Here is a 21401-nt window from a genome sequence, read left to right as displayed (position 1 = left end):
ACAAAGACAGAGACAGAGAACTCAAAAATTGATCAGTGAACTGTGAAAAACAGGACAACCTTTAGGAGTTACCTTTAGGTGTTAGCTCTGTTTCCATTCTCAGTTCTTGTAGTAATTCAGGTCTTCGAGCTCATATATATATATGGTATGTGTGTTTATATGTACTTAATGCTTTTAAGATTACTTCAATAACTTTTGAGATTATAATATAATTACATCATTTACCCCCTCACTTTCTTTCTTTCAAACGTCCCTATATACCCTCCTTGATCCCTTTCAAATTTATGATTTTTGTATGGATGTACATAGTCCATATTTCTAAAGTCAACCTGCTCAGTCTATATAATCTTACTTGTATGTGTGTTTGCAGTTGTGAGCACTTGAATTTAGGCCAAATTTGAAAGTATATTCTTGAATAAGATGTTGGATATCAGCATTTATGTGATTAAATACACGAAAGCATACTTAACTGCTTCAAACAAACTTCTACGATAAGAGCTTGAAACATCACTAGCAATGTTTTCACTTAAAATCCAGGTGAAATATAAACCAACCGTTTATACTTCAAAGTATAAACAAAGGAAGGAAAGGAAGAGGAGAGATTGTGTACCTGATAAAGCAGCGTGTCCAGCATACTGATGCTGAACACTCTCCCCGCAGCGAAAGGCAGTCGGAACATGAAGGCCAGGTTAGAACCTCGTTCTCGCTCTTTCTGTTCGGAATCAGAGGAAGAAGCTGTGAGCATCTATATTTTAAGCACTGCTATGTGGGCAAATCTTCACAGCAAATATGATAAAAGAAATTCATATTCAGCTATTAACGATAAATGTGCCCCATTGTTGCTTAAAACTGATTTTTGTAGATTTTCTTGTGTGTGTATGTATGAGCATGGGTATGATTAAAAGTAAAAATTTAAGAATATTTTTGATTTCCATTAACTTCTTAAAATCTATTGGAACATATCATAATTCAGAATGCTAACACTTCCTGTACATACAGTTGTTCTTATTGTAATAGATGACATAATAAAAAGTAGTCGAATTAATCCTGAACAGTTACTTAAGTTACATAGCATATTGTGATGCTAAGACTTGCCTTTAAATGAGAAAAACTTTATGCATGTAAGAGCCCATGCTGGTCTGGAATGGTCATGTTGCCCCAGATCAATGTGTTGTGGTCATAATCACCAAGATTTTCACATTGCAGGATCAAGTACTGAGAAACTAATTTCATCCTATCACAAAATCAGAGTTCTCATGAAAGAGGTCAATGCCCTAAGGGCCAAAATCCTTCAACCATGTGCCAGCCTTGAACTGAAATATGTGCCACCCACCACCCTTCATGTCACAAGTGGGCACATGAACCTGAGACTCCCGGTGATCTACTACTGAAATAAACACCCATCTAAGCGCCTCTCCAGTCTATGGTATATTGGGCATGGTGTATTGGCCCCATTTCAAAGTAGCAATATTGGAGAAGCTGCTCCAATAAAGTGAATATTTATATCACACTCCATCACTTTAGTTTACTTCTTCATCTCTCTCATCTTCTCACACACACACATATTTACATTTCCAAACGAAAATTCATGTGTATTTAGGATGCACAGTAGTTTCTTTAAACATAATTCTATTGATGTTTGGAGGCAGTGGTACAAACTTGGAAGGCTGAGGCTGATGAAGCATACGTTTGAGACCATTATGTTTTACAGGAGCCCTTGTTTCAAAACAAAACAAACCTCTATTGTCTTCTTATTAAGAGGCAGAAATGCAGACAGCAAATATTTCATGTATTAACAAGTGAAAGAGGCATCGTAAGAAAGTTAACCTTGTACTTACTGGACACTACGACAAATACTATTTCTTCTCTGTAAGCTCTACTAAAACAGAGTGAAACAGCTATGCAAATAAGAAATCTACTTCTTAAACTGAAGGCCCAATTTTAATGAAGCAAATTTTGGGAATCTAAAAAAAAAAAATCTTCGTTTCCTCCTTTTAAAAAGAATGACTGAGAGAGATGCTTTTCTGAATGTTGTGACCACAAAACAAAATATGAGGATGTACGGAAAGGAACTTGAACATAAACTACTACAACTACTATGGAAATCACTACTGTGGCTTTTCCCAAGTGAAATGTAACTCCATTACGGTGCTTCTGTGCCATGTCTCGCATACAAATGACTCTAATTGAACATACCACAGTGATATTTGTACCTCTATGTTCATAGCTTTGCTGTTCACAATGAAGACAGAAAGAGTGTGACATGTGGATAAAGAATATGATTCCATCCCAGATTTCTTCCCATTTCTTTCCTATCATGATGTAATTGAACATGGAGTTTTAACATTTTCATGTGTAATTTCTCAGGAAAGTCCTCATGTTCACTTATATATTCAACCTTAAATCCATCCACGAGTTTTAACCTAAATACCATTTAGTAAATTTGATCTCAGAATAACCACCTCACTAGTAAATCATCACCAAAGACGCCTAATTTTTCAAAGAAAGGATGTTGTGACCCTTTCCATAACCTGTATATCTACTGAGTTCCTAACATCTACCATTAGTACAGTGTTCTTTTATTCCTTCAGCTAAAGTCTTCCTATAACAAGCAAACCTAGCATTTTCTAACCACAAATCTTTTTACCCCAAGACAACCTCACTGCTAATTAATGTCCTTCCTGGCAACTCAGTTTCTGTTTATAAATTGAGTCCATTTACCCTATAATTAGACCTGCCTGGAGTATAGAAAACCAGAAATTCTGTGATTAAGAAAAAGTTTTTTTATTTACAGAACAAGAAATGTTTTAGTCCTTGGAATGTATTCTCAAACCAACTGAAATCTCTCACGAGCTTAGTGGATCAGTATGGGTATTCTTGGATCTATCATGATTTCTTCACACAGATTAGCCTGCTCATCTATTTTCTGATAGAGATAATTTTTTCTTAACCAAGGAATCTCTTCTAGCTTTATTTTTTTGAAGTATGCAATACCCAAAAATACCTATTTTTCACATGATTCCCCAGGGCAATCGAATCATTTAAAACACTTCTTCAAATTTTAAGATTGTTTTATATTTAAATTTGTTAAAAATAACAAACAGGTAGTGCAGTATGGCATGGTCTGGTGATTGACAGAAATATATAACAGGGCTTGAGTCAAGTAATGCATTGTATGACCTCAAAGACTTTACTTACTGCCCCTGTTCCTGTTTCCTTACAGGATGATATTAGCTTCCCGATCGCATTGTTATTGCAATAAATAAAATATCAATAGACATTATATATTGTAACCACTTGGAAAATATTACAGTCTATTAACATTCTTTTGATAGGTTAAATAATTTATAGTCTTAAAGAATTTATATGTTCTCCCTACAATGTGCCTTCCAATCATTTTAGCACACTGGTTTGGTTGTTGTTGTAACAAAACTATTACTTTACCACAGAGGTCTGTCACCTTAGAGCAGGCCCTAATCAATTACTCTTTATATGATCTTCAACTACTTACATTTATAACTCCTTAATTCTTTCTAGAAAGCTGTTTACTGTTTGTATGTCTCCCTTACACTCTGTGTCCCATGAGACTACAGACCATGCATTTGCTTCCTGCTACATACAAACATGTCAGAAACAGCATATGGCCTCCATATAGGTAATGAAATTTCATTTGAGCACATAAACTCTTCAATTTTTAGTAGCTGCATACATCAAAATTTTATTGAAGATAATAAGACTTGTGACATTCATATTCTAGAAGAAATAAAAAAAGGAAAGAGGGATGCTCAATACCTCTGTGGTCTCACTAGAGTTACTTAATGGAAGTCTGAAGATATGAAGGAGTGTCCTATTCATTTCGCTTTTGCAACATAACCATTCTTTAGTATTGCTTGATTTTGTATTTTGTGAAGGATGTTTTTATTTGCTCAGAAAGGGGCCAGATATAAATATTCCTTTTATTTCCTCGGAGGGATTATGAGATGAAAACTGTACCCAAGCTGTGTGAATACACGGATTAGATTGAGGCCACAGCATGCTCTGTTCTCACTATCCCTAGGCTATAATTATCTAACCTCCAATCAATCTAATCTTCCCACCTGACTGATTCATTCTGGCTTCACTCAGCTTCTTAATAAATTGCCCTACTTGGCTTCATAGTAACTTTGGCAATATATTCGAATCTGCCATTTTTTTCTCTCACCAGTTCTGTGTTTACTTGTGTCTAGCATGTTATTTCTCCGACCTGTTTCTGTAAAACTGTCCACATACACATACCCCTTTTCTCCCTGTGCTGCCCTTAAATAGCCTTTCATTCTTTTCTGTTCTCATGTGAGTTGGGGATATCATGTCTCTGACTCATGCTGTCAAATCTTTCTCTGGTTCATCACTTTGCCCCTTAATTAGAGGTTACTTTAAAACATGTTTGGTTCCTTCTATAAACTAAACTTCATTGTTAGGGATTAAAGGTAAGTATTAATGGTTTATATTTAGCCAGTTCATTCTGTAATTTAGAACATGTCTGTATTCCAACTGGATCATATAGACCTAAATAAATAGTCTAGGGATGTGAACCCTTGCCAGAGCAACCATGTTGCTAGAAGAAAATTCCTCTACAGTATTTTATAAGTCATACTAGTTATTTCTACTATTGATTGTAGCACATGCAGGCATTGTAACCCTCTTAAAAGTGGAACTAGGGCTATGAACCAACTTTCCTTGGCCTAACTCCAGATCTCTGAACTTCAATCCTGCTTTTATTGAAAGTCTCCTTTGATAAATGCAACAACCACCCCACATCAAAGAAGCTTCTTTACAGAAAATGGAGAACATCAGAATAAGTCACAGTGTAGAGATCAATGGTCCTGCTAATACCAATGTCAACAGATATACCCACACCACAGATCTCATATCTATGGTTCTGGAAACATCACAAAAGCACTGGAGGAATGATTCTAAGAGTCAGAACACCAGAAAGTCTGCCGTGAAACTGTCTCTTTTAGAAATAGTAGTCTAAACAAGACCAGAACAATGCCAATTTCAATAGATATGCAATTGTGGAAGGATGAACACTTTATGGGACTCCACCCCTAGACAAAGAGCTACAGTTAACTAACAATTAGTAAAAGAGGAAGAATTATCCTTTCTTTTTAGCAAATACAGAGTGGTCAACTTGACGCCATATAATTAACAACAACAACAACAACAAAAAAAAAACAAAAACAAAAACAAAACTGGCCTCTGTATTTCTGCATACTATGCATATATGTATATGTATTTATGTAACAGTAATTATTAAACTAAAAAGGACAGTCAGTTTCAGAGTAGGAGGGGCACAGAGGGAAACATGAAAAGGGACAGAGAGAAGAAGTAAAGGGGATAAGTGACCTAGTTCTTTTCTCATTAAAACATTCAAGAAACAAAAAATATCCTGATAACCATGAGCATACAGCTCGTAAGTAGAGTACTTACCTATCCACCAAAGGCTTTCCGTTCTATCTCACACTAAGCAGGAAAGTTTCTTTCCAAACAGAATTTTGTATCCAAGTCAAGATTTATTGGAGATCTACTTTCTTGATAAGCATTTATCTAAAGCACTGCAGAGGATTTTTGATACTTAAATCATTGCTAAAAGATTTAAGTTGATTTAATGCACTTTTTCATACCTATCTTTTGACTAGATTTGTAATCTCACATAAATGCCTTTCTGGGAATATGAGATTTAATTCTGGCAAAAAAATTTGTTTGCTATGTGGCAATCCAATACCATATGGAAAGAGATGACATTTTTTTGGATGTAATAGAACAGCGTGGGAGGCAAAATAAATCAAGAATCATTGGAACAAATTATTGGCTCCTGTCCTCTCTCTGAAATACATTTTTTTACATGCCTTCATTTCCTCTCTGACATTTGATAACAGAGTCCCTACCTCTAGTAGCTTTTCTTATCATTTACCTACACAGCATCTCTTAAATGATGTGCTTTAGAGTGTGGACATATGTATTCATCTTCAAGACAATTAAAAACATGGCAACTCTGAGGAATATACAAGGGTAAGTATCCATTCTATGTTCATTGCAAATCAATCCTTAGGGCTGCTCATCGCCCAGTATGAAGATACAAAATCTGTTGCTTTAAATCCTACTTACCATATTAGATTTATTATTGATATGTTATTTATCAACCTTTGTAGAGAAATACAACATTGCATTTTCTTCAAATTCATTTGAAAAATTGAATGACAGAATAAATAGAATTTGTAAGAACTACATGAATCTTTACTAAAGAATCTAACACAGTATTGGCATTTGTTACCACAATTCAAATTAGCAATTATAGTTCCTGAATTTTTAATGAAAAATATTCAATTTAGTTGTCCATACAGAAAAATGCAAAGTAAAATAATATTTTTAATGATTTTTATACATCTGTGTTACCCATCATATTATAATTTCCAAGTGTTTTGTTTAATTTTAATACTGTCAATATTTGGCAAGGCATTTTGTGTTATCCAATCAATATTCATTCCCTTTAACTCAATTTAATTTAATTTAATTTAGGTCTGATTTAAGATGATGTACAAAATTATTCCTCATTTCTTTTACATAATGAACAAATGAAAAAAATTTAACATCTTTTCTAATGCTCCTACACAATATATCCCTAATTATTAGTAAATCCTCTCCTGCCTTCTTTGGCTCCCTACTAACTACAGATATTGGATATGACTCTTTCTATTATGGTATCAATTCTCTGCTGTTTCGTCTTGTATCGGGAGATTATTGTCTGTTGTATTTATCCATGAAGTCTGTTCATGTAGTAGTTAATCTTTTACATTATTACATATTATTCCCATCAATCCAGAGCTAACGTTTAGCATCTCACATCATTGCATAATTAAAATGATAAAGTCTGCTATGTTATCATTGGTGAGCAGTTACGTTTATAAGCAAAGTTAAAGGAAGCAGTTGCAAAGAAAACTGTTCATACATCACATGAATGAATGGCATGTATAAGTGTGTGTTTGTTTGGTGTTTGTGTATCTGTATGGTATGTGTTTCTGTGTATGGTGTGTGTGTGTGTGTGTGTGGGTGTGTCTGTGTTATCTGTCTGTGACATAAAAGATATATACTGTGAAGGAAAGTACTTCTAACTTCCTGTCCTGTTTCTTTACTTCCCTTCAGCTACTCCGTTTCTGCCTACCTCTCATACTCTTTTCTGTTGTGATGTTTGCTGTGTACCATCATTAAGAGAATTGTGAAATATTTTATACAAAAAATGTATAAGAAAGATAATTTGATTATTCAGCGAGCAAAAACAATGAAGCGAGAGCCAAATGAATTGAAAATGCAAATTAATAATGATATATTTTAGCAAGATGTTTAAATTTGAAGAAAATATCTATTTGGGAGACATGCTGTGTATGACAGAAGCATACTGACTGTTCAGTTTACTATTGGCCAGTTTTTCTAGATATGTGTGGACCACATTTCTCAAACTCTCATTAGACATCACTACGTGGTTGACTAAACCAATGGCTTATGAATGGGGAAAGTGCATTCCCATCCCAATCCTGGTTTATGGAAGATTCAAATTGCTTACAACTGACTTCAGGAATAGTGTTATATATTTATTGTAGTTTCCTTCTGATGTTGACAAAATAGAAGATGGATGAATGGAGAAATGGGAAGAGGGAGTTAAACATCAAAGCCTGACTCCAAGTTACTATCTTAATAATCTCAAATCATCTCCTGTGAACACTAGAGAAAAATGTGAATTAAAGAGACAAGTATAAAATGACACAAAATCTACATTCAGGAAGGAATTATGAGACTAGGTCTAGCTATGAAATCAATCAGAAACAAATGCATGAATTTATTAAGTTTTAATAAGTAATCTATAGTGAAAATTCTTTGAATTGACTGAACTGATATGAATAAGCTAATTTAGTAGGAAACTTGAACTGAGCTTCAGGAAAGAGAAGACAGGGCTTAGCAACTGTATTATATGACCAGGGATCATTTTTGGTGACACATCTTCAAAGAGGACAATTGGGAATTTGCTGCAGTCCAGTGATACTGCTTGCAGCTATTTTCCATTTTGAACCTGAAGCTCTTATTGTGATGATACGTTGTTGTGATGAGAGGAGCACAAGACATGCACTTGTCACCTTTGCATTTGATAAAGCATCAGAACCAGGGAGGCCTCTCTGGCCCTCTGTTGGACTGTCCACTTAAGAAATCCCCACAACTCATCCAGTGTATTTTTTGGAGAATGCCATCTGTGGTCCAGGGTTGGCACAATGGCTTAGTGGGTAAAAGTATTTGCTAGAGAATCTTGACAACACAGTTAAATTCTTGGAACCCACCCTGGGAAGGGATACATGACAGGGAATATTTCCTTCTGTGCTGCAGAGGTGGAGTGTGGCACACAGGTATCAATACATGCCTACATGTATACACACACACACACACACACACACACACACACACACACACAAACGATGATGACCAAGACTACTACTACTATTGCTACTACTACATAAGACAAATATTTACATATTTTTTAAAAGACTCATTTCATAGGTTTCTTTCTAGACCCAGATCATCTGAAGGTGTCCATTCATCCCTAGAGACAGAGAGTTGCTCAATGATCAAGCATAGCAATGTATTCTTCTTCTCTACTTGACTGCCCTGGAGTGGTTTTTCTTTTAAACATCAATAAAATTGCCCTGAACTTCCATTGGAATCCATTTTAAGTTTTTATAAATAAGATTAAGAACCCCAAGAAGGAGCACCAATTTTCCCTGCCTGTATCATCACAGGTGCAACACCTAACACATAGAAAGTGTTACTTTCCCAGAGAAACCCTCTAGGACTGCAAAGACCCCTGTACTCCTGCTTTCTGTAATCCAGTCAACAAGCAGGTTTTCCACTTTCTCTAACTTCAGTATCCTAACAAGTTTTCCAGTACTGTCCTCTTTCCTGGACAATAAATCTCAAAATAAATCTTTTTAACCAAATAGAATTCCATAGAATGGATTTTCATGAGTGTCCAGCAAGACCTTTGCTAAGTAACTTAATTTCTTACTTATTGCAACGATATACAGATTTTATTTTTCCTATAATGAACACTGATAGATAATTGGCTGTTATATATTCAAAAGGTATGTTATTGGTTACTTAAGTGTTATATATGAATTACTCATATAGTTATAAGCTTCTTAGTACATAACATAAAATGTCATTGGTTACTTAAATGTTACACATAAATTACTGATATATTTATAAGCTTTTTAGTATATAACATAATATGTCATACTTTTTATTCTATACCATATCCAAGTAAAGTTTTCTATAATGTTAGAAAGGATTTCTAATTTGTCAATAGATTTAATTTTTAATTAACTGCTCAAAGATAAAATGAATCTCCATTTTGCCTTTTTATATTTAGTGTAAGAAATATTTAATTAAACTAATTCAGACATTCATTTTGCTGAAAATATCACCTGCAATTGTGACATTTCTATATCAGGGTTTATACAAATAAGTAATTACAGATACTGGGGTACTTATTTGTGACAATATGAACAAATATCATTTATTCCTTTACTATAACTAAAAATATGTTTTAATAAAATACAGAGGCGAATGCCAGCAGCAAACCACTGAACTGAGAATAGGACCCCCGTTGAAGGAATCAGAGAAAGAACTGGAAGAGCTTGAAGGGGCTCGAGACCCCATATGTACAACAATGCCAAGCAACCAGAGCTTCCAGGGACTAAGCCACTACCTAAAGACTATACATGGACTGACCCTGGACTCTGACCTCATAGGTAGCAATGAATATCCTAGTAAGAGCACCAGTGGAAGGGGAAGCCCTGGGTCCTGCTAAGACTGAACCCCCAGTGAACTAGACTGTTGGGGGGAGGGCGGCAATGGGGGGAGGGTGGGGAGGGGAACACCGATAAGGAAGGGGAGGGAGGAGGGGGATGTTTGCCCGGAGACCAGGAAGAGGAATAACAATTGAAATGTAAATAAGAAATACTCAAGTTAATAAGGATAAAAAAATAAAATGATGGGCTGTTTTACCTTTATTAAGCGCCATACCTTTACATTGCTTATTTTTAGCACCACTTACCAGATAAGAATGTCAAGGTTAAAAGGAAATAACTAATCCAAGATCTGTTACTGAGAAGTAGTGGAAAGTTGGACCAGCACAACCCTAGAGTCTGGCTTCTTCATTACTACGCCGTCTCACCTCACATCTAAAGACAATGCTGAAATACATGTCATCCCCAGTCTACCCAGGTTCCTAACGACTGGATTTGCTTATGGAAACCAGGCCAACTTAGCCCTCACTAAAAGACCTTCAATGTATTGAAGTGTTGTGGCATCCTGGAAGTTGTTGGTTCTGAGCATCCATGGCTGTTTCCCCTACAACATTGACAGGAGAGCTGTATAATCTTGACAGTTATTTAAACCATATCAAGCTTACTGTCCATACCAGTAAGCAGAGAATACTAATGATTTCCTGGAACCTAAATATAGTAAGAGTAGACTAATGTAGTATATGAGTTGGCTATGGAGATGGAAATATACAGAGAGAACCAAAACCCATTTGGCACCACCTATCTTCAAGAAGTTCAGGCAGTGTCTGTCAAAACTGTGAAATTCATCACCGAGGCCAGATATTGTATCTGATTCTGTTCAACTGGCCTTGGACTTGCCCAAAACAACACATAAGCAAACTCTTGCATATGTATTTGCATTACCAAGTCTGATGATAAGAATTCCAGTTATTGTTGTTAGTGTGGCTATTGTGCTATAAAGCTGCACAATCACATATAAATATGAGATGAGCACACATGAGGCAGCTCATCACATATAAGAATGAGCTGAAACACTGACCTTTGACCCTGACATTTGGAGAACCATGAAGCATCTGATGATTAGGCATTATTTAACCACTCTCCCCCCCCCCAAGTATACATTTACAGTCTATGTGAATTACTGAGTCATAAACCTCCCCTCTTGGGAAGATATCTAGCAGTCTGACATTGCCCAAAATTAGAGAAGCCATGAACACCATACACAGCTTGGTCCCTGAGAAGGAAAACCAAAGCATAACATCTATAGAATATGACTTGGTAAAATCATTGATCATCCATTTAGCATTCTCATCAAGTGGTCCTAATCAGGTAGCCTCATTAAAACACTCTTATTAGACAAAATTTCCATTCCTTAGTGTGTTTTGCTCTTGGTTTTCATGCACAGATGCCTTGCCACAGCTTGACTGTGGTATCCTCTTCATCTAGGTCAGCAAGAAACCTTGCTTTTACCTCAGGGTGTTCCAGTTACATAACTGTAACAAGAAATCACCAAAGCCTTTTAAGGTGTATCATCCAATTCTTTGAACCAAAATAGTCAAACTTTCTTACCTTTTCCAGTTTTGAAAGTGCAAGAGAGTAACAGTCCTTGGCTCTGAATTGCATGAATCTCATATTTGCTGGATGAGTAAGCTCAGTGATAATACTGAGACTCGAAAACAACCTAAATTAAAGAAAAATCACATCACACTAATAATCCAATATGGCATGTCTCTATAATAACATATTTATGAATGAGTGATTGTTAGCCTTAGGTATAAAACTATATCTAATTATAACAGCAGGCACTGTCACATAAATGATCTGTAAAATACAAGAAAAATGAAACACTACTTTTCCCAATATTTTAACCAACATGTTAGTACTGTGAGGAAAAAATAAATTTAGCAATTTTCCTTTTATTAGACATTTTATCTCCATAATTATGAAACAACATGGAAGAGGAACTCATAAAGTTGATTTAAGAAGTTATTAAGATTACTTTGTGGATGATATTAAAGTGAAATATACAGATATTCGGATTGTTAAAAAATTCACTTGATGCTTTTGTTGTCCATTCTGTGAGCTCTCTAAAGCTATGGCTGCCTAGAATAATAATACATTTTTTCTAAAGGTCAAATCCTGGTACAATGTGCTTCTGAAATAAGAAAATACTATAATTCAGGTAAATTTTACCAATGAATTGAAGCCAAGGTTAAAGCACTAATAATGATGTTCAAATAAGCTAAGATTTTTTTTGTATTACTTTCTTTTCTGATGTCTTTTTTTTATACTCTAAAATTTTCACAAGTCCACAAACACTCACTTGATTGTTCACCATCACGGAGAAATACATCCTGTTGTTACAGTAAATGACTGTATATATGCTCTGTCGCTGCTCTGGTCTAATCTAATCTTCATATATCACATGTAGCTTTTCTGATTCTAATATTTTGGGATACTTCAGTAGTTATGTAGTCCTTTTCTATAGTAATATGCCTTCCCCCCAAAACCAATATCTTTTATGTTTACCTAAGCTAGACCACTTAAATGCCTACTAGTAGCTTGAACTCATCCCTAAATTCAATGATTAGCAATTACAAAAACCTCGAGATATAATACATCTCTTTGAACTCTCAAAACCAAATCAAACTTCTGCTGCTCTCTCATTTCATAGTAACTCCAGTGCTTAGGGTGCTGCTGCTTCTGCATCTGATTACTTGACAGCACTTTACAAAAGCATGCATTTGTTTGAAAGGAGAAGCACTATCCCTGAGCCACAATGCTGAGGTTGGTTTCCACATCTCCTGGGGCCTAATATTTCCTGATTCTGATGGAAAGTTGCTGAAATGACTCCTACCTGTCAGGCAATGGTGGAAATGCTAATACTTGAGCAGCCTATGGGGCCTTGTACCCAGCATGTGACAACTATTGATGACGACTCTTTCTCAGGTCTCTTTCCATGGGCTGTCTTGACCATTCCTATGAATACTTGAAACTATTCTTCAAAACAGTCTCCTTCATAGTTCCATGGGAAGCCTGTACATCCTCTTCTTTACCCAAGAGGGTCTAAAACCTTGATGTCATTCATGCTTTATAATCTAGGGCATATGATACCTTTATCTCGGTTTTGATGACAAGTCATATTTCTTTGCCTAAGTAACATGTAATAAGGGGTAAAGTAAATAGTACCAGTAAACAAGGCCTGATTATATTTTAACATTAAAATAACAGTAATTTCGTTCGCATAACATGCTACTGTTTAGAATGTTATATAAGAAAGGGCATTCCGAAGATTATGGATGGTTTGTGAAACATAATAGCCAAACAGCAGACAACAGATAGGAAGAATTTTAACATTTGTATTTATTATTATTATTATTATTGTTGTTGTTGTTGTTGTTGTTGTTGTTGTTGCTGCTGCTGCTGCTGCTGCTGCTGTTGTTGTTGTTGTTAGTGTGTGTGCAGGGGAAAAGAAGAGAGGGAGAGAGGAACAAGAGGGAGGAAGGAAGGAAAGGAGAGAAGAAGGGAGGGAGAAGAAGAGGGACAGAGGGAGGGAGGAAGGGAGAAAGACTGACTACATGGCGGACCCTAGTCTGCTGAGCCAAACTGCTGCTATGTCTTACAGAGGCCTTAGTGCTCTGTCAGCCTTTTTCTTTCCTTAGTCTTTCTGCCTAAGATGCAGTTGCTTTCTTGTTTACTTTTCTCCTCAACCTTTACATGCTGGAAGTCAAAGCTATTTTTTATACCTCCTCTAGAATCCTGTTAAGATGTGAAGCCTTAAGTCGTTTGAAGTGAAAATCCTCCCCTAAGGCCCCTGGCATTGGATTTTCACACTATCTATTGCCCTATACTGCAGGAGAGTTACGTTGATGAAATAACAATATCTGGAAGTCTAGATGTTCCTTCCAGGACCTACTACTGTTATCTTGTTATGATTCATTATACTTCCTTAAGTAACACATCTTTTATTACATATTTTCTGAAGTTTTTTCATGTAGGTAGGATGATGGGTTGGTAGTAGACAAGGGTTCTGATCTTCAGTTTATAGCGATTTTATAATGACTGTATGATAAACAATTTTGGGATAGTTTCAGCATCTTTGTATTTTCATTTCAAGTCACAAATGGTAGTTTGTCATCTAAACCCCATTACTGCAAAGGCACTTTAAAAAATTACAAGAGGACTCTCAAGGGAAAGAAAAAGTCAGATGATTTTTGAACTAGCCAACTACCTCAACTCAGATCATCTTTTGAATTTCAAAATCATCAACTTAATGAATAAAATAGTATCACTAAATATATATAACATATGGGATGTCATAAGCAATGTGAAGTAATTTGAGATCATTACTTAATTGAATAAGTAATGCCATTATAGTGACTCAGTTAACACAAATTCTTGTGACTTCTTTCGACACTAAATGCAGTGCTCTATATTTGAAGTACTTCTTTGCTGTTTCTGTCTGTACATCCAGTTTGAAAGATTATAAGGCTTAGTCTGATGTCTTTTCAATGTCCACAGATTTGCACTGGTCTGTGCCAAAGCATTGCATGAGCTCAGAACTATAGAACTAGTCTTGTAACCATCTTTGTGGTTCTGGCTGCTTTTGGTAGATTTAGCAACTCTACTATTGGTATTTAGCAAATCTACTCTTGATTGGTATTTGATGCCGGGCTGTTAGGAGTTTCCAACTTCTACTGCAAATCAAGAGAACTAGTTGTATTATCTCTTAAAACTGTAATTGGGAAACTGCCCTCCCCACACCCCGCAATCTCTTACAATATTGGGGCACTTTACTGAAGAAATTGAAACGCAGAAAAACAAAACATGTTTACTCTATTTCAATAGGTCTCAGATCTAGCTAATACTCCAAAAGTCAGATTAAAAATGCCTCTTCTTATCACTATAATAAAGAGTGGGCATGTGAAAAAGGAAACAGGATGATCAAAGATAAAATATATATTATTAGGAGTATCTATCAATATGCTGTTGTTTCACATATTAACAACTCTATTTTAGAAATATTAAGTCTACCACTCACTTAGCAGACAGAGTTCTAGGCTTTTGCTTTGGGCTTGAAAGAGAGGGCTGATGTCTAATATTTAATTTAGCAAAGACTTGACAAATGTCTATTATAGGAAATCTCTTGTCTTTGGATATACAAAGAGGCATAAAAGTGAAATACTCATGATTTAACCTTGTGCAAACTAACTATGGAGACAGTACAGCTGGATGATTATCAGCCTATGCATATCAGGTAAAATGGTGATAAACTGTTCTTATGTGAGAAACATCCAGATACTACTGCATGAATAACTTCTGAGGAAAATACACCTTCCAAATAATAGAAATATATTTCACCTTTTAGAGAATTTTTGTTTTCCAATGAAGTATGAATTTTATGTATTTGTAAATGGCTTCTTTCTCTAACATATTAGCTCTAATAGAAATATATGCATATTAGAGTTAAATGCTAAAATTCGGTGGACAATAATTAAAATTGCACGACCTTACTGTATTTGAGTTGTTTTTATGCTTGAAATTTTTTACAAGTTGTATGTGCCTTATACATAAATGAACTCATATTATTTTAAACTAAGTAATAATGCATTAGCTAAGCCTGCCACCTAGTGAAAATTTAAAAGTAATACTTATGAAATAAAGTATTATAGGGCCCTTTATATCTATAACAACATTTGTATCCAATTATAGTACTTGTGTATTCATTTACTAATATATCTAATTATGTTTCTTATAATTGCTGATACCTAACATCTATTTCTCAGCCTTAATGTTTGCTAAACACATTGTGGAAGCTAATCAGTTTAGAAATAACATTATATAATAAACTTCTTTTCCCCAGACACCAACCATACAGTAAAACAATATGGCAATTAATAAATAGTATAACTCATTTTATTTCATCCTTTCTTATTACTTTATTTTTATACATTTTATGCAATATTATTTAAATAAAATAAAACGATCCCATTTTCATGCTTGGCAATTTGTTGTTTGGTTGTTGGGATTTTCCAACTTTGATTACATAGCAAGAGACCTAGGTGCATTAACTCCTCCTGCATGGTGGGAAAATGGCCCTTAGGAATCTCTTGCAATGCCACTTTACTGAAGAAACTGAATCCGAGAAGAACACATGTTTACAATGGTATTTCTGTAGGTGTCAGAATCTAGCTAATACTCCCGAATTCTTTTTCCACTTTACATCTTCATGCTGTTAGAGTCCAAACAACACAAAGTATCTTTATTGGTCTAATCTGCCACATTCTTTTTTCTCCACAAACGTTCTCCATGTTGTACTTAACTATTACTCTCTGCCCTTCTTAACAGATCCACTTGTTAACATACTGTCATCTGCAAAGCCAGGACTATGGGGCATTGTGCAGGGCATTACCATATCGTGGCACAATGGCCCTCCTTACTCTGCTCCATTCCCTTGAGTCTTTTATACTTTCAGTGCCCCAAGCTCTGTCTGGTAGGCAAAGGTCCCTCTCAAGTGTCCCACTCACCACTGCACACTGAGTTTCCACTCATTCGTGGCAAATTATGAATTAAAGAGGAATTCCTGCACACATAAGACTAAAGCAGATGTCCTTCCTAGTGAGGTCTATTGAGATTAGTGGGAAGAAAAAATACAAGAAGCTGTGGGGGTTCTGGTTCAATGCCTGAAAAACAGGCTGTTTTGTCTTAGCCAGAAGTTAGGGATAGCACTGATTTTGGAGATATTTTGGTCCTAGCTAGGGAAACTGGGTTATGTCCTGGTTCCCTATCTTTACCTTCCTTCTCCTTTAATCCAAGATTCTACTGAGCATACCTACCTAGTGGGTGTAATTAAATACTTTATGAGCTCTTGAACATGTGCTGAAACACCCGTCCAGCCCTTAAGAGGCAACTGCCTGCCCCATTGTTGTCTGTGGTTGGGACAACTGGCCTGACCAGCTCATGTCTCCACTTCTCTAACCAGTAATTCTTATTAAACCCTAGACAAAGATTATCAGGACCACCACATTTGCTCTCTGACCCAATATGTGTTCTGCTTGCTTTCTCTCTACTAGGAAATCTCCCTTTAAGTTTTCTTTCATACTAGAGCTGCTTTCTAAGATGCAGCCTCTTATGAAATTCATGCTTCCAGTTTAGGAGACAAAGGACCTGGACACCACCAATATTAGTGGCTTTGGTGAGCACTGACATTTTGACACCATAGTCCACAAGTTATATTCAACGGAAAAGGAAAAAAAAAAAAAGCTCCATTAAACTCCAAGACACCTTTCCCCATCTTGACAGTGTTGTATTGTTTTTAATAATTGTGAAGCATAAATACTATAGATAACTGTTAAATTGCTTAACAATTTCTTAACTCACTACAGTTAAGGTACAATTAATTAGGATACAAACTCATCCAGCAATGTCTATGTTATTGTTCCTAATCACTATAATGGTAACACCTTGTATATTCTCAACTTTTCCTAGATGTCTGATAAATCCTTAAGCTGGGCATGCTCCGTTACTCCTTCTCAGGAACAAAGGTTGAGTCTGTTCAGACATCAAGCACATTTGACTGTAGAGGTCACCGTGCCCTGTTCCTGCTAATGGAAGGTTTGGTCTATTTGAAAAAGATGAGAGATCCCCGAGTTGTTTGCATGTTCACAGTGCTCATTATTTTACAAGTTCTGTCAGCTAAATTTTAGTAAACAAAATCAACAACACTTCATACTGAAGCAAAATTAACACAAATGAAGTTTTGAAGAAAATTACTTCTGGATTTTTACCATTGAACTAAAGCACCAATCTAAATGCATAATTAATGAGCTGTAACCCTTTTTTGTGTTTCACGTAGAGAAACTTATTTCTCAACTCCTAAGGAAAATGTTTTCGTTCCTTTTCACCTGATACCTGGCCTTTTACCAGATGTTGTTTAAACAAACACTAGACCCTCTCAATGCTGCTTTCTTTCTCAAGAACAAAGGGTGAGTCTGTTCAGATGCCAAACACCCCCAAAGGATGACAGCAATAGCACAATCTAGTTATTTTGAACTCGATTTTGATGTACTTGCTTAAATTTAGCTTAGGTAAAAACATATTTCTCAATACTATTAGAATATCAAATATTTTATAAAAGATATGTAGTGTGTGTGTATATGTATGTGTATAATGTGTCATGTATACCTGTATATACAGGTACACATGCACATGTGTATGTAGACCAGATAGTATTTTCAGGTGTCCTATTCATTGATGTTTACCTTATAGACGGTGTCTATAAAGAGACTAGACCTCATTGCTATATCTACACCAGTCAACTGATGAGCCCTAAGGATCTCACTTCTCTGTCCCTCAAGCTCATAGACTGCACATGCAAGCTTCTAAGGTGACTTTTTATGAGGATTATGAACTCAGGATCTCATGTGCATAAAGCAAGAGCTTTGTGCACTGAGACATATTTCTAGACCCAAAACTTCAAAGACAGGGGTTACTTTTCCTTACATTTCAAACTCATATCGACATTTTTCTGGTACTTCTTTGTCTGGCAAGAATTGTGTTAGTGTTTCTATTAAGATGTGGAGCAGAGGCCTTCTCTCTTGTTTTTGTTATTCAGAGATGGTCTCTGGGGAGGAGTAAATCAACAGCTTAGCATCTAGAAATCTGATTTCTTGGTAAAGGAACAGAATTACTCTATATCTCCCCGACTTCCTCTAGGGACTCTTCAGTTTCTGGGTAGTGGTTTTCCAGAGAGTTTCATGCTATAAAGACGATGATGGCCTGAAGTCTAACCCAAAGACACAAATACACAAATACACAAATCACAAAACAGCATCAAGTACCTACTCTGTTTATTACATGAGAACATAAGTACTTCACATTATTAAAATAAATCTGAATTTGTATGTTTTAAGTAGCTCAGCCCACATATACTGCTAAAGGTATTGTGACGCATTCAACTTTAATTTAAATATAGTTGAGCTGACACTTTGAGTAGAATACTGACACTCAGTGGCTGTGGGCATCAATAAATCCCACTACACAGAGAGTGATGGTAAGAGAGAATACAAGAGGCAATAAGAGATGACTCTTAAAGATAAGTTGACCAGTTGATGGAGAATTTGTACTAAGCTTTGGAAGGATTTTATAATACTGCTGAGATACCCTATGTAAAAGTATGCTAGCTTTTAAAGAAAAAGGCAAGAGAAGGCTGTTCTTTCAGGATGTAGATCCTTTTGCTAGATTGTTAGATATCTGTGAATAAAGACCAGCTGAAAGATTCATCTCCTGCCTCTGCCTCTTGGTGTTGGGTGACAGACAGCTCAAAGTCTGGTATTCTGGTACAGACTGTGACTGATTAGCACCTCAAAGATGTGGAAAGCTGGAGTGTTAGGATCTACAGCCAAGTGACATCAGCTAACTTTAGTACCTTTCGCCTTTTATTGCTCACCTCTATCCGACCTAATATTCTTATAACTTATAATGGTTTTATATTCTCCTTTTGAAATCTAACACACCACTAGCTTCCACCAATCTAAAAGTTAAAAATACTATCAGAAGCATCTAAGACCTACAGCAGAGACATCTTTTTTGCTGTATGCCATCTACCAGACACTTCCAGTGATGAATTTGAAAAATGCTTTGATTATTTTTTACTTTTCTTTTTATTCGGTAACTATAAAAACTTCAGAAAATGTTTCCATCCTAGAACGTGTTATTTGGGACAACCTGAACCTAAGTGTCTGGGGCATGGTTAGTCATATTTGTGTTTAGCTTAAATCTGTCTTCTCCTTCCCTCCCTCAAGATGAAAACTATGATTTTTTTATGGATATTAAGAGTATTCATTAGGTTAAGAGTCTATGTAGGCAAATCCACCATGAGAGACTGAACAAACCAAGGCTATAATAAGTTGTCAAATAAACACTTGCCTAGGATTTGGGCATGGAGTATGCCTATAATCTAAGAAATAAAATTGGAGATGGGAAAACTAGATACAGAGGGATCTTCAGTTTGATATTCGGAGAGGACTTGTCTAAAAAAACAAAAACAAAATAAAAACAAACAAACAAAAACTTCCCACACAAACACATAATAAAGTAACAATGTGGGATTGCAGATAGGGTCTGAGTTCAGTTCACATTGCTGAAAAAAAAAAAACAAAAAACAAAAAAACAATTCATTAAGTAGGTTATTCTTGTTAAAGAATGTGACATAAACACATAAACACTGGAAGCTTCTTGTGTTCCTGTCATCACTGGACAATTTTGGGACCACTGATCAATCTGATCAGGATAGATGGAGGGAACAGATGGAGGGAAATGATTGATTTTAGATTCTGTATTCCAAAGACCCACGTGTCACATTGCAGAAAGAAATTTATATGCACCTATTAATAGTTTAGCATGTAAGCACTACTAAAAATTTGTGCTGAGTGAACAACCCCTTACCACCAGCCCGGAAGGCTCTGGAGGAGTAGAAGGTTAACACTGACAGACATTCAGCATTTCAAGAAGTGCCTGAGATAAGACATCCCGAGAATATCAGTGAAAGGAATGATTACAGGAGAACCACAGACATGACAGAAGTGTTACTTAATACCTCACCAGAGGGGCAAGACTGAGTTCTGGAATGATTGACTGCCTCTGACCTACCCTTACTAAATAAAGCCTACAAGCTGGAAAAGACATGCAAAACAAGTTACTAGGATGCTAATTAAGCCGTTGTTTTGTTCGGTCACTGGCTCTCTAACTAAACCACAATTTAAGGATTCAACTTCAGATTTTAGTTTAGGTAACACAAACACAAGTATTTATTTATTTTTAATAATGTGTGTGTGTGTGTGCGCACAGCTGTGTGTATGTGTGGTGTGTATGTATGTGTGTGCCTATGTGCACATGAGTGCTCAGAGATGACAAAATAGGAAGTTAGGTCCTAGAGGTAGAGTAACAGGTTTTTGTGAGATGTCACACATGGGTGCTGGGAACAAAACTGTAGTCCACTGAGAGAGCTTTATAAGTTCTTATTCATTGAGCTGTCTCCTCGCACTCCCTTTCTCTGTGTCACTATTTCCTTTCCTTTTCTTGTGCTTTCTTCTCCTTCTTTCTCCATTTTCTTTCTTTCTTTTTGGTTTGTCTTTGTTTCTTTCTTCTTCTTTTTTTTTTTTTGATGATTTGAATGAGTATGTGTGTCCACCACCACACAGCCTCTATATTTGCATGCTTAGTCACCAGGGAGTAGTTAATTGAGGATTAAGAGGTATGGCCCTGTTGGAGTAGCTGTGGCCTTGCTTAATTAGGTTTTACTGCGATATGCAGCCCACATCAGGCACAGTGATTCTCCTTACCTTCTGCCTATGGATCAGGATAAAACCCTCTCAGCTACTTCTGCAGCACTAGGCTCTCCACCATGAAGATAAAACACAAGGAAATGCTTTCTTTTATACAGGTCCTTAGACTTGACTCACAGCACTGGGAATATGAAGCTTGGGGATGCTGCCTCCTGTGGCCACACAGGAACCCCAGTGCATGGGACTA

At 36.1% G+C, this 21401-nt stretch overlaps 1 protein-coding gene across 10 annotated transcripts in view; it reads right to left on the bottom strand.

Moving 5' to 3' along the window:
• Positions 1-21401, bottom strand: part of Kcnt2 (potassium sodium-activated channel subfamily T member 2) — a 395059-nt gene that overhangs the window by 65984 nt on the left and 307674 nt on the right. For all 10 annotated transcript variants that reach the window (XR_005492244.2, XR_010056918.1, XM_017598802.3 and 7 more), the window contains 2 exons: positions 11439-11550; positions 611-712 (listed from right to left, as the gene is read on the bottom strand). Coding sequence is in view for 8 of the 10 variants with exons in the window: in XM_017598802.3 (XP_017454291.1) it covers positions 611-712; positions 11439-11550 (214 nt within the window). In the remaining 2 variants the exon portion in view is untranslated. The remainder of the gene's footprint in view (positions 1-610; positions 713-11438; positions 11551-21401) is intronic.

The sequence above is a fragment of the Rattus norvegicus genome, chromosome 13 (assembly GCF_036323735.1).
Source record: "Rattus norvegicus strain BN/NHsdMcwi chromosome 13, GRCr8, whole genome shotgun sequence".
Lineage (NCBI taxonomy): Eukaryota > Metazoa > Chordata > Mammalia > Rodentia > Muridae > Rattus > Rattus norvegicus.
Note: the sequence above shows the minus strand (reverse complement) of the source record. Positions and strands in the feature narration are given on the sequence as shown.